Source organism: Mirounga leonina, unplaced genomic scaffold (genome assembly GCF_011800145.1).
Source record: "Mirounga leonina isolate KUSES-001 unplaced genomic scaffold, KU_Mleo_1.0 Mir_114, whole genome shotgun sequence".
Lineage (NCBI taxonomy): Eukaryota > Metazoa > Chordata > Mammalia > Carnivora > Phocidae > Mirounga > Mirounga leonina.
The window spans coordinates 5,066,655-5,081,546 of NW_023270265.1; the positions used below are offsets into that span (position 1 = coordinate 5,066,655).

Here is a 14,892-nt window from a genome sequence, read left to right on the forward strand (position 1 = left end):
AGAGGGAGAAGCAGGCTTCCTGCCGAGCAGGGAGCCCGATGCGGGGCCCGATCCCAGAACCCTGGGATCATGACCTGAGCCAAAGGCAGACGCTTAACGATTGAGCCACCCAGGCGCCCCAGTCTTTTTTGTTTTCATTTTTTGCCACATGCATTAAAATTTGTACTTGGTGTTTTCATCAGTCATCGCCTTGCTCACTGCCTGTATCCTCTTACTGGCTGCAACATCCATGAGGACAGGTTCCACGGGTAGCTTGCTCCCCACTGAACCCCTGGCACCCAACACAAACCACATCGTGCTGGGCACGGAGGCACGCGGTGAACATCCACAGACTGAAAATGAGCCAGTAGACATGATAACAGGAACAGAGAGTGAGGCAGGAAACAAACTGTGCTCTAATATTTCTTAGCTCATGAAATTCTTGTCTAAGTCATTGAATGTTCTTTAAAATATGACCACTGCATTAAAGAACATAATAAAGTATCTGTTTTCATTTTTAAGTGGAAAAGCATGATAAATTCTGCCGACCTCTATGGCTTTAGGGCTCCCACTTACAATCCAGAGGTGACACCTCATGTTGAAGGCAGACTGCCCTAACTCTCTCCAGGAAGACCCAGCCTCCTGAGGGTTACCACTCCCACCCATAGCTCTGAAATAAACCCAGAGAGTGTATCTAACACAGGACTTTCCAGGAGGGTCTCTTGCTACTCTAATTCTCACTGACAATTAAAAAACTGCCCCCAGACGACCCACGGAACGTAAGGGAGCAGGTGAGTATGTCTGCCAGGGCAGGAAACATTCTTCTTAAGATGCCATTCAGGTAGGCTCTGCCTGGGCGGGGGGTGGAGGGGGTGTATCCTGCACCTGGCAGATCACCACATTCTGCCGTGGCTGGTAACCTAGGAAATGAACTCCCCAGGAAGGGGTTGAAAATGTTGAGGCCCACAAATAAGGCACAAATCTCATTTTGGTCATGATCTGTCTGTCCATCCTTAAGAGCCCCTCATTGTTACAAGTGTGCATGTAAGGTAAATACCTTTCTAGCCTCACCAAATGAGAAAAATCAAGGAAGAAATGGTTTTGTCCCCTCTCCACCTTTTGGCCCTTGACCCCAGGGGGCCAGGACCCTTAGAAGCAATAGGTGAGCATAAGGAAGAGAGAAGCCCCCAGTGATACTCAGATATTTCTCTTCCTCTCCATCATGTGCACAGTGTTGTGGCCCTACTCATGGGTAGAGGTGGAGGAAAACATACAACCATAGGACCATGGGGTTCAGAACAGAAAGGGATCTCAGGAGATGATCTCTAGAGACAGCATGGCCCAGTGAAACAAATTGCCCCTGGGTTCAAATCCCAAATTTAGCCTTTATTCACTGTGTGCCATCAGGTAAGTCACATAACCTCTCTGTTCCTTAGTTTCCTCACCTACTGCAAAGGGAGATGATAATGCTTTCCTTATGTGGTTGCTGTGAGGATTAAGAAATACACAAGTTTGTAGGTATTACTACTGTCTAAGAAGGCAGTCTTAAGGCTTTCGGCCATAGTGATTCACTCTCAACTGCAAGTATGTGGCACTCCTCTTATATAAAGAAAAGTTCTAAGGGAAGTCATAACATTTAAGTTCCACAGCTTTCTTACATTGGAACTAGAGCCAGATTGGTCTGTAACAACTGTTCCCCCCAACCAGAAGGGGGGCCCAGACTCTTCATGAGCCAGGGGACCATTCCTTCAAGTAGACCTCATTCACTTTCCTGGCCCCCTCTTGCCTTCTTCTTGTCCTCTATTATTCATTCTCCTCTCTCTGTGTCCTCTCAGCATTTGGCTACCAGAAACCAGTAGAATAATCCAAACGCATCCATTCTCCCTTCTCCCCAACATCTGGCCGAGGACTACCTCAGTTGGGGGCCCCAGAAGCCCATCATGGGATATACACAGTCTGGATGGCTCCCTGGCCTGGCCACCTCTAACAACGGGGTTACAGCAGATGGATTCCTCTCTGTGGCTGATTATTTTCCATGGCCCTTGGCCATGTGACCTCGGACCATGATCTTGTCAGTTCTCATAAACTAAGCAGGAGTGGCTGAGTCACACACAGAGAAGAAATCTCTGGGGGACACGGCAAGGGCTGTGGGAGGAAGGAGAGCAAGCCGGATCCCGAAGGCCATGGGAGCCTCACCCTCCTGCCCCCCACCTCTGAGCAGCTTTGATTTTACATGAAGGGAAGGAGGAAGAGACAGTACCCCAGGGGACAGGCTGGGCTGCAGGTGGGCTACCCTTATTAATAAGATCTGGGGTCTCAGCCCAAGAAGCCAATTGTCCCCAAGACCTCCAACCCACAGAAACTGCCTGCATAAGCTACTCACTGAACCCCCGGTTATTGACACCCAATTCCTATTCTTAGGAGCCCTGATACATCATAATCATAATAAGATAAAGTAGAGAACAGCCAACACTCACACATGCACACGTCCCCACATCTACCATTGGCTCTGGATGTCCTCTGGGAGGTTAAGTGATGAACACTGATAAAAGCATTGGAAAAAGACACTCCGGGCCCTTGATCCCATGTTGATGGTGAAGATGTTCTGGGGATGCTACGTGGAGTGTTTACCTTATGCCAAACACGTAGATGAAAACAGAAAATGAGGTAATGAGGTGCCAACAAAATCTCCATGTTCTCCAATATCCTGAAATTGGGTGTTGTGTAAACAAAACCCTGACTTTCCCTGCCTAATTTTTGTGTTTTTGTTTTTCTGGTTTTGGGGTTTGTTTGGTTTTTTTTTTTTTTTTTCACTCTAAATCATCTTTAGATTTCAAAGTTGTGCGTGTCTGTAGCTTTGGGTCACAAGTTACCTTAAATTCTCTGACAAGTTAATGCATTGTTCAAGAGGTTATTTCTGAGTAAAATATGCACACATAAACAATCTCCTTAACTATGTATATGTTTTAATTACATTCTGGGCATCCACTTGATGAAATCCTAGGGAGAAGAGTATACGTATGTGTGTCCGTGGGTCTAGGGCGTATATTTTTGCATACACAAAAACACGGGGCAAAGCATGCTATTTTAAGAGTCTGAACTCTATCTTTCAACAAAGTTTAGCTGCTTTCCTTTTGCAAATGCACTTAATTTTATCTGGAAACTTTTTGACGTTAGAAGTAGAACAACTGTAGTTTCTCATTATGTTTGTTGCCAGAGTCCATGCTTGGTTGCTCAACTAAAGACCTTATATTGCTAATTACTACCACATGCCCATATCCCAAGCGAAAGAAAACTTATTGATTCTGACAGCCCATTCTCTCAACACTGAATTCCAAATGAAAACTCAAATTTTGGCCAAACATAACATTTCATCAATCTTGTTCTACTGACTGGAAAACAACATCAAACAAAGGGTGCTAATGGCCCTTTATTACCGTTCCTTTCCCAAGCTTATATTTTCTGATGAAAGATCTAAGTGACCAAAGGGCTTTTTTAAACTACTTAGTAATTAGCTTTTGAACCAGGAAACAATGCGTAAAGTAAAGTGAATGGTCCCAGTGTTGATGACAGGACCTACTCTCTGTCCTCAGGGTCGGGGGACATCGGAGACCCAAAGAGCACATTAAAAGCAAAGTGTGTATTTTCATAAAGGGAGAAAAAAAAAGCGAAAGAGAAAAAAACAGGCTAAAAGGGCACGATAAAAGATGACAGAGACGGAGCCAGAACAAAAGCCATGGCAAGTCTGTGATCTGAAGTCACTTGAGGGTTTGAGTGCAAGTGCCAAGGCGAGAAAGATGACCAGATCCGACCAGGGGCGGGTGAGAGACTGCTGGTCTGAGGCCCCCTCTAGGGCGCCCACCGACAAAAGCCACCAGCCACCCGGCCCACCCACACTGGACCAGGGAAACTATTTAGAGGAAAAACATTGTACCTGGAGTGAGAGTCTAGAAATATGTTCAACATAGACTTTAGGGCAATTGACTTTATGGGCTTCTTCAGGGGCAGTGATAAGGAAATGCTGGCTGAGCTAGTGGGGTGGGAGGCCATAAAGAGAGCCCAGTTCCTCAGAATGCCTTCTGCTTTATGGCGACCTGTTCACACCTTAAAGGCGAAATGGACAGAGGAGCTGTTTTCCTCTTGGCAATGGAATAAATGACCAATGGGAATCTCTGGACTTCTCTGGCCTTTTGGATCCAACCAATGGCCCAGAAATCAGAACAGCTTGGTTCTCATCTCATCCAGGGCTGTTAAGATAATAGGAAGAGGAGGGCTCCATTAGAGGGAAGGTGGAGGAATGTGCTGCCTCCACGGAAGAGACGCCAACTGGCCTCCTTTCGCCCACTGTCCTTTGTTCCTTTGAAAGGAAACTGGCATCCTGTGGGTAGTTCAAGAAAATGAGTCTTTTTTTTTTCCACCTCCTCATTTTCTGAATGAAGGACTGGACACCTGAGCTCAGGATACACTGGGATCACCAACAGGAGATGAGGTTTGCTCCATCCAATAGGACCGCCAGTCAAGGAGGAGGCGAGGGGGAAGGGCAGTGCTATGCTTTTATTTTCTCTTAAAAAACAAAATAGGCTGTTCAATTGTTCATCTGAAAATTTATCAGAGGAGGGGCACCTGGTTCTGCGATCGGAGCTTCTAGGATTGGGAAGGGGCCTGAGTGATGAAAATACTCTCATCTCGTTCTGGATGGTAATGACTGAGTGTGCACATAGGGACACATCCCTTGAGCTGTACATTAAAGCTGTGTGCCTCTTACTCTATGGAAGTTAAAACAAAAACAACAAAGCTGAGGACCCAAGAAAAAGCTTTAAAAAAAAAAAGTAAAGTAAAGAATAGTTGCCACCAGCCCTGCCTGGTGCTCTGGCAGAGGACAGAGATATTACGGCCCTGCTGTTTACAGAGGAGTCAACCTTCTGGTTGATAATGAACCCATGCATTGATACAGATATTGATAAAATGATCGGAGCACAAAATGAAACAGTCCCTAAGAAGAATGCATTGATGTACAGGGACCCAAACAAAAGACTCCCATCAGGACTAGTATGTCGTGCCCTGACATACCATAGATAGACTATCTTGCCCAGAAGGAATCTCAACTGAGTAATGAGTCCCTCTGAGGACAAGCTCGGTGTCTCCTGGCTAAAGAGAATTGGTTTCCTGGCTGCCACAGTGCCTTGACGGTAGGCCAGGTGACCTTGACCTTGCCCTCCCTAAGGCTTCCCTGCTGGAGGACAATCCCATGTTACTGCTGCACAAAAAAAACCCCTAGGATGGCATCACATTGGTCTGGGGGACCAGAATGTAATCACTAAGCCAGTCGATGTGAAGAATGAATGAGCTTGGTTTCCTGCGGAGAGATTAGAACAGAAAATACAGGTCCAGTTATCTAGGGATCCCTTCCAGGAGAAATGCAGTATGTGTCTCAGAAAGATGGGTGGGGAAGAAAGCCACGAACGGGCACAGGTCTGGGTAGTCAGTCCACGGGTGACAGCTTCCTGGGGTAATTCTGACATCACACCCCACACAGAATGTGGCCCTTCCCTCACAGAAGCTTCAGGGGCGGCATTCAGGTGTCACCACCAGAGGGGCTCTGGAAAATCACTCAACCCCATCTCTTCTGATGCAACTGACTTACTTTCTGCCTCCATGTTTGTTAAAAGTCCCGCCGAATTTATTCCGATTCAGGATGAGACCAGCAATTTCGGGCACGTAGCGGGCAAACATTGCCTACATGCATGAAACAAAGAAACAAGAGCCAAAAAAAAAAAAAAAAATGGCATGCAGAGAGGATTCTACCACAGCAGAAGCAGCAAAACCTCTTGGCATACTTACTTTCTTCCACTAACCGCACTATAGGAGCCCCCGTATTTCTTGCGGTTTCCTATTAATTCTATGATTTCAGGGACGTAGCTGGCAAACATGGCCTGAGGAGAAGACAGGAGACAGAAGAGAGACTGAAAAGACAGGCCAAAGAAAGGTGGTGACCTTTTCAGAAGGGGGGGGGGGGGGGGCTCTAAGATCCAAAAACACAAAAGGGTTAGGACTGCAAAGGTATATACTAATACGGTGGATTATAAAGATAAAAGCACAAAAGCACAAAAAAGGCAAGCTCCTGAAAATACACAGGACCAAACAAACATTAGCCAACCTAGACAACTACCAAAAAAAAAAAAAAAAAAAAAAATCACAGTCAAGAAAAATGCAAAGGAGACAGGAATAAATAAGTTGACATCTAGCTTTTCTTGCTGAAGGGTTCACTACAGGGGGTGCATGCTGGTGAAATCACACTCACACACACACACACATACACACACACACACAACGGCAAGGTAAGACCTTTCTTTCTAGTTAAAATTCACAGGAGAATCAATGCCTTTTTGAGTGACGAAAGACAATAAACACCAAAAGAAGATTAAAATAATATAAACTTTTTCCATTTAAAAAAAATCACTAAAAAGCACAAAAGGTAAATTTAGGAAATCACATGGGAGGACAGAATAGCAAGGAGAAACACAAATCTGCCATGTTTTGTCCAACAAACATTGTGCTTGTGGCTGGATTCGTGGGTCTCAGTATCTACAGGGACCTCCCAAGTGCTGAGGAAATGCTTGTGTTAGTGGACACACACACACGTACATTTATATACATTTTTTTAAATGTATATATGTCGTATGCATACAGAACAGAGAGATATATATGCATCTTATAAATGTATGTGCGGCGTACACACGTGAAAGCTCTGTGTGAGGGAGGATTCTAATCACTTACCGCAGACGCGGCAAAAATCTCAACTTAAAACGAGCTAGTTTGAAAGACAAAATGCAGCAACCGACCATGTGTTGCCAGAAATCGCCCTTGAAAATTACATCATAACCGACTGTTAGGATCTGCAAAGACCAGAAAAGCAAATAGCGAAACCTTCTGACTTACAAAGGGGGAGGAAGAACATCCCACGGGTCGCTGCATCGTGGAGCTACTCAGCCATTTACAAAACCACACTCGGCTCACATAATGATGTCCACCTGCATGAGACCCGTAGGCTTTCCATCCTCTGTGGGGACCCTACTCTTCAGGGCAGGCCCCAGCCACAGTGTTTGTTGGAAGTTTAGGGGAGGATGGTAAAGGGTGTGGGGGAGCTTTTGAAACTGCAAACTGTCTACAGAGTCTCCACAGCATCCACTGGGTCAGGTGAGAGCAGCTGTCCTTGCCGAAAGTATCAGCGGCTGAATTACATTACTGAGGGACAGACGCTCTCACTTAATAAGGGAGCATCACTTTCTTTAAGACAATTAGGTTTCCTCCTGGCTAAAAGGCTGACCCCGACAAGGGCAGGGTGCCTGGGCCTCTGGGAGACAAGTCTAACATTCCGAAGAAATATGCAGAAAAGTCACGATTTGCGTTTGGATTTACTTAGCCTGATTGTAACACTAAGGCAATCACTTGCTGGTGATGCAGAAACACAGAATCAAAAAATACAAAGCTTTAAAGAAACGGACCATAGAAAATATTAATGACCACAAAAATCAACATCATAATCAAGAGTTCTTACCAGTCCCCCGAGGATGAAGAAGACCATGAAGAGGCGGCCAAGCGTGGTTTTTGCATAAACGTCCCCATAGCCAACAGTGGACATGGTGACCATGAGTAAATAGACACATTCCCAGTAGGTAAGAGCCTGGTTGTTTTGGAAATTTTCCCATGGGTCCCCTGAATTCTCCACCTAAAGCAAGGGGACAGGGAAGAAAAAAGATGACGTTATGTACGTAGGATAGACCAGGAACACAAAAGGTTCCGCAGGCTCAACACGAGGTGTCTGCGGCCCCAGGTGAGTCTTATAGTAATGACTTGGAACCTCCATGCAGGTAATGGAGAGAGTCGGGTGGTAGTAACACACACATGCCTTCCTAGCTGATGGGGCAGAGAGGGTAAGGAACAGAGATATGTATCCTTAGTCCGTTTTCTTCTCCTTGTTAAAGATGTGAAGCCTGCAGAGTTTGAAGGCATCGCCCCTGGCCACGTTTTACAGCATTCTCTTCAAGGAAAGAGTCAGAGAGCTGTGCCCTGACCTTTCTCTGTGAGTTTCTGCTCAGTCTCGGAGGGCCTGGCTCCTGTACACCCAAAGAAATTTGAGACTCTCTCACCAGGGGCCTCCTCTTTTCATCGTTTTGATCAAGGCGATGCCTGGTGGGCTTCGCTCACTCAGACCTTACACCCGAACCCCAAACAGCATCTCTCCGAGTCTGACTCTGCTCTCCCGGCTTTGCAGAATGTCAAGGATGGCTCTTCTACCCTGCAAAGGGCAGGAATTTCCCTGAGTGCACAAAAATTGAGCTCATGAGAACAATTTGCTTTTGTGCAACCCCTTAGATGGAGGGTCAGCAAGCTGTCCCTGTAAAGGACCAGATAGTAAATAGTTTCAGCTTTGCGCAACATACAGTTTCCGATCTCTGTAGCAACAACTCAACTCTGCAGTTGGTGAATCAGCCAGAGGCAATACTTAAACCCAAGGGGAGTGGATGAATTGGGAGCCCTTTTCCCCAGGGGTGCAGTGTGCCCAACTTTACAAAATACCTTACCTTCCCATTGATATGATCCACCAACAAAGCTGTGGGGGAGGCAGGAGAGATACTCTAGCTACTACTCTCAGGAGAGAGGGAGAAATGTGGGCTGGATCTCCAGGTCTACCCCGGATCCCAGCCCTGCAGTACAGCGCATGGGCAGTGCCTATGATCCACCAGCATGGCCCATGTGGGCAGCCAGCCTCCAGGCCCCCAATCCACTGAGCCTCTGGTTCTTCCTCTGCAGAAAGTTTCCAAAACCTAGCCTCTTTCGCACATCACTTCTTGAGCTCAACGTGCCATTTTCATGGAGGTTTCCTGGTGGAGCAGAAGCTACATCACAAAATGTAAGGTGAGCTCACCTCATGGAAATACTGAAGACCATACATGGTGATTAGGGTTTTTACCTACTAAGAGTGATTTCAGCCAAGAATTCCATCAGCATGAAAGGGTGGGTGGGGAAGCCCTCAGATATAGTGACTGAATGAGAGCCCCCCGTCCCCTGGCTTCCATCCCAGGCCTGCCTCCCACGATAATTACATAAATCCTGATGATGGGAAGTAACTAAAGGCACCCCTCTGCCCCTTAACACAAGTAGAGTCTCAGCAAGGGAAAGGCACCTTTACTCAAAGCTTCAGAGTTAGATGAGGCTCCTTCCAGTTTTAACAGTTTGTGTTTGTATGAAACACGCTTCCAACAAAAGCTGTGGTCCCTAAAAGCAGGAATAAAGGCCTGCCTTGAGGAGGTGAGAATAGCTTGACTTGATAATGGAAACCTTTCAAAGAGTCATTAATTTAAAAGAATCAACGTTTTGGAGATACAAAATAACTTGACAAGTAATCAGGCAAAAGAATCAAAGGTGGCTTTTTGTAAGGGGGAAGTGGAAAGAAATTGAGGGATGTGAATTTGTTGTTTATCAAAAGATGTGGGTCAAACTCCCAACCTTGTCACCAAGACCTGTTCAAGTGTTGGCTGAGGAAGCACTGCCATCTTGTGGCTGAATGGGGTTACTGCAGACAGAGGGGAAAATCCACCCAACCAGTGAGCTGAAAAACGCAGGTTAATGAAGCAAACATCATTCACCATTTGGAACTAGTTTTGGGTAAAAGGGTTGGAAACCCAGACAACCGTGCAGTTGCTTCTCCTCCTATATTCTGCAGCGAGGCTGAAGTTTCTCTTCAGGGAGAAAAATTTCAAGTAATAAAATGATGCAGGGACAGATTTACTGCAGAAAAGCCAGAGCTGAAGCATCGTCAAGGATACTTACCAAATGGATGAACCCGGCTGCAGTTAGCCATGTGCTGATAAATATGGAGAGCAGATTCACCAGCTTGATGGAATTACTGTGCAAAAGAGACAACAAGCAAAATCCCCAAGTTACAAGAGAAGACCATGTTCGGGCTGCCTTCCAGAGTGACAGCAATCTTTAGGGGACAGGTAGCCCAACTCTATTCCCCAGGGCTTCCTCCATCATAAGGGAAGGTCCCAGAAGACAGTCTTGGTAGGTAGGGACAGAGCCAATAGAAAAATGACTCTGGACCACTAAAAGTGACCCCTAAATTAGCCCCTCTATTGGGTTTAACTTTTCTTTACTTAAATTTTATTTTGAAAATTTTTATGTCTACAGAAATATGGAAAGAACAGTATATAAACACTTATATGCCATTCTTCTAGAGTGAGCAATTAGTATTTTGGACATTTTCTTTGTATTCTTTTTCTAGTCTTTTTTTTTTTTTTTTTTTTTTGGCCGTACCATTTACAAGTACATTGTAGACATCATGACACAACCCTTAAATACTTTAGCATTTAACACTTAAGAAGGATACCATGCAACAGTTGTCATGCCCAAGAAAATTCACATGAATTCAGGAATGTCATCTAAAATGCACTCTCTCTTTAAATCTCTCCAGTTGCCCTGAAATTATTTAATGATGTTTTCATTCTTTCACCTTGATGCAGGAACCAGCCAAGATTCAGGCATTGCATTTGGTTATTATGTTGCTTTCTTTATTCCAAGGGTCAGGAAACTTTTTCTATAAAGGGACAGATGGTAAATCTTTTAGGCTTTGTGGGTCACAGAGTCTCTGTGGCAGCTATCCTACTTTGCCGCTATAGCATAAAAGTCAGTAAGAGAATGGATGTGTCTGTGTTCCAATAAAACTTTATTTACAAAAACAGGCAATGGGCTGGATTAGCCCTTGTACTATATAGTTTGCTAACCCCTGCTTTGTTCTCCTTTCATCTGCCCCCCTGCCCTTTTCTTTGTTCATTTAATTTTCTGTGCACTCAGGTCAGCTGTCTTATAGAATGTCCCATATTCTGGATTTGTCTGATGGTTCCCCCATGAGTAGACCCTGTTTAGATGCTTCTGTTAAGAATATCTGCCTGGGTTGTCATCACATCAGGAAATTTCCACTCAATTACACTAGGTCTAGTCAGTTGGTTAAGGTGGGAACATGAAATCTTGCCACTTCCCTTTGGAAGGAGCTCATTTCCCTTTGTAATTAATATGTCATCTATGCAGTGAGAATCTGAGACTATATGAATATCCTGTTCCCGCACAACCTCCTGCCTAATAATGTCAGCATCCACCAGTGTTCCTTGAGTGGATCAGTTGGGACTCACTATAGTTTAAGCACCCTGAAAGCAGAGGCCTTGTCTGTCTGGATCCCATGAGGGTAGTGAGTCCCTGGCACATAGTAGGGCCTTTATGCATAAATCCTGAGTGAACTCGCCCCTCCCCCTGCACTCTTCCCTCTTAGCTTCACCCCGTTCACTCCCGCTGGGGTCCAGTTCCTTGAACGCTGTTGTTAGCAGGTCACTTCCCTATCCAAAGGCTCCCTGTTGACTAAAATGTTATGTCCAAACTCCTTCCAACCTCAACACCTGCAGACGGTTCAGGCTCACCTACCACCTCTTCAACATCCACTCTTGAAACCTCCATCACAGCCAAACTTGTGTCCTATGTCTGTTTTTACTACTATCAAAGATGGTCCTTTCCATCTTTGCAAATATTTCCCTTTCTTCAGAACCTGGTTCAATCCCCACGTCCTTGTTAAAGTGGTCCCCGCACCTGCGATACAAAGTGACTCCTCCTGGCTCTTACTTCCGGCCCCACTCATTGGTAATCAATCCCATCGTCTTAACACATCTTTTGTAATGTTGTTTTGATTGCTGTTTGTCTCTTGTGTTCCTGGCTGCATCTTGCGGAAACAAACTTTATTTTCTACCTCTGTCAGTCTCCCTCTAGTGGTGTAACGCCACCCACAGGTGGTCCAGTCCATCATTCTTGATTGACTGTTCTCTGCCCTTTCCTACTTCTTTCTCATGGGGAACCGTGCTCACCATTCTAAGTGTTTCGAGTGTATTCACTCCTCTACTCTTCATGACAACTCTGTGACGTCACCCAGACCCAAACTCACACAGTAAAGCAGCGGAGTTGGAATGTGAGCCAGGGCAGTTTGGCCATAGTCTACTCTCTTGGCCACTACAAAGTCCTCTTGGCCTTTGGCCTACAAAGTCATAGACTGGTGTCTGTCACAGTCTTCTGTGTCTGCCCCACGCCCCTACACAGGATATGAAAAGGTCAGAGACAACTGCCCCAGTGAGGTGAGAGACTCACTAGACATATTGATTAACCTCCTGAACTGCCAGAAAAAAAAAGAATGGAAAGGAAAAATTCTGGTAACTACATCTACACTGGGGTCACCATGTGGAAGAAGGCAGGAGGGGGCTGCGGTCCAGTGTAGCCCAGGGGTTGAAGGAAGAGCCCCTCAGTGGAGGCCAGATCAGCAGTTCTAGAACAGGGACAAGGCCAGAGTCCAGCTTGCCTTTTTCTTCAATCTTCTTTTCTTTATGGAATTGAGCAGAGCAGAGGAACCTGTGGTCTTAGTTTTTTCTAGAGTTGGTTCTGACAATTCAAGGAAAATATAGCCAAATATTTTAAAATTTGTTTGATACTGATCTTTTGAAATGTGTGGAATGACTTCCTTCTGGTTCAAAAACAGAAAAACAATAAAAATGTCCATTCTGTCATTCTTCGTCATCTCAAGAGTTACCAGATTATAAGAGTTGCCTACAAAAATTGCCAGTATTTATTGAGTCCCTATTATATGTGCTAGGCATTATGTTGGGTTCTTCATTTTCTTCAGATTTTTACCATTCTACCTTTTGATACAGGTACTATCACTGTTCCTGCTAACTAAATAAGGAAACTGAGGTTTGGTGTACTTAAGCAGCTTGCCTGAGAAGACATGGTTGGCAGGTGGTGGGGTTAATATTCGAACCAGGGCTGTCTGATTCAAAGCCTAGTTAACACAATAATTTGGAGAAGCAGTACAGAGCTCTGTTTCTATTGCTCCTGGGTTGGTGCCACATCCCTTCCTCAAGGACAGTCCTGTCCTCAGCCTCTGACCTAGGTGGGGTGTCACTCAAAGGCTCCCACCTCTCTCTCTACCTGGGTGGCCTGAGCTACACTGGCCAATGGAGGAACTCTCGGCTCTAAAAGGGCTATGAAGTAGGGCTCATCAGAAGCATTTTTTAGGAACGGAGTGGAAGAGAAAGAATCTAAGTCCTCCCGAGATTCGGGTGCAAAAAATCTAAGTCTGGGGCTCTAGAAGGCCATCTGCCCTGGAGACAGACTGCCTGAGAGTGTCACCTCAAAGAGATAAAGAGAGAAGCAGAATCCTGATGAGAGACTCTGAACCCCTGGATCCAGACATGTCCAATTCTGTCTTAAATCCCAGTCATTACCAAGGCCGATTCAAAGTAGAGTCTGTCCCTCACAATTAAAGCCGTCTGCCCACAGCAGAAGGGGTCAATATCCAAAATGCTCTCTGAGAATCTAACCATTGATCAGGCCTATAAAGTAGGTCGGGACTATCCCTACCTAAGAAAAGAGGGCGGACCCTGTACCACCACCAACTGTGCTCAACAGTGTGGTTAGTTCCATGGCTCTGCAAGTTCTGGATGGACCTGGCACTTACAAGGGCAAGCACAGATTGCTAAATCCTGGCCTTCGTCCCTTTTTCCAGATGCTACCATGGGTCATGCAACCACCTCTAGGTAGTTTCTGGAGCTGTGACTGGAAATCACCAACTCACCAAAATAATGTTTAAAATCTTCTATTTAAGCTTCTCCTGAAAGCAGAGAGATACCATAATTCTTGCCTTTCTGTTCCCTGGACCAGCCTGTCAGCCCCAGAGCCCTACTCACTGGACTTCCAGAGCGTTCTTGCTCTTGAAGGATGCCCCCCCCCCCAACCAGAGACTGTCAGAGTAGAAATAAAACGTGTGGATATAAGGCATCCACCCAATGAGCCATCAGGAGAAGCAACTCTGGTAACCAGTGAACTGAACATTGTTGCAGCTGGAACATCACTATGTCCTGCTCCCAACTAGTTTCTCAATGGGAATCCAAACTACAGCAAAGCCTCTGTGCCTCTACCTTGTGAGTCCTCCAAGGTGCGAGCTAACATGGGAGAGGGAGAAGCAGATGAGGAACATGTAGCTGGTATCTCAGAGAAGCATGTACATATAGTCCTTGACTTCACAAGGGTTGAACCTACAATTTTTTGATTTTACAACGGTGTGAAAGCCATATGCCTTCAGAGAAACTAGAATTTGAGTTTTGAATTTCAGTCTTTTCCTGGACTAGTGGTAGGCACATGATTTCTCTTGTGATCCTGGGCCATGGCAATGAGCTGCAGCCCCCTGTCAGCCAGGTGATCACCAGAGCAAACAACTGACACACCACTACTGGTTTTCACTTCCGGTACGGTATTCAACAAATTACAAGAGATATTCAGCACTTTATTATGAACTAGGCTTTGGATTAGATGATTTTGCCCAGGTGTAGGCTAATTTAAGTGTTCTGAGCACATTTAAGGTAGGCTAGGCTAAGCTATGATGTTCGAGAGGTCAGGTGTATCAAATGCATCTTTGACTTAGGATATTTCCGACTTACGATGGGTTCATCCAGACGTAACCCCGTTATAAGTCGAGGAAAATCTGTATTCATTTTCCGAAAGGATAATTAAATACCAAGTTGATTCACTTACACACTCCCAGATCCTTGGAACCTGAACAAAGCAGTGCCACACCAATCTCTATGTGGAGCCCTCTTGAGATATTAAAACTATCGTAGCCTTTGAGCCTCTTGGTGCTTTGGAAAAACAACCTAGATATGATGATTATTAATTTCTAAATGATTGTCATAATGATATTAAAAGTGCTTAAGGGAATTCTTGCTGTGCCTAGAACCGTTCATCATTGTTGCTGAAAGAGTCCATATTCAGCACTGAAATCTGATTATTTTTATGGCATTAGCATCATTACAGATCACTAGT

General features: G+C 45.2%; 1 protein-coding gene across 14 annotated transcripts in view; it reads right to left on the minus strand.

The window, feature by feature from the left end:
• The window catches only part of KCNMA1 (potassium calcium-activated channel subfamily M alpha 1), a 725,292-nt gene that overhangs the window by 221,942 nt on the left and 488,458 nt on the right, over positions 1 to 14,892 (minus strand). For all 14 annotated transcript variants that reach the window (XM_035022513.1, XM_035022505.1, XM_035022592.1 and 11 more), the window contains 3 exons: positions 9,814 to 9,889; positions 7,538 to 7,708; positions 5,821 to 5,912 (listed from right to left, as the gene is read on the minus strand). In XM_035022513.1, the coding sequence (XP_034878404.1) occupies positions 5,821 to 5,912; positions 7,538 to 7,708; positions 9,814 to 9,889 (339 nt within the window). The remainder of the gene's footprint in view (positions 1 to 5,820; positions 5,913 to 7,537; positions 7,709 to 9,813; positions 9,890 to 14,892) is intronic.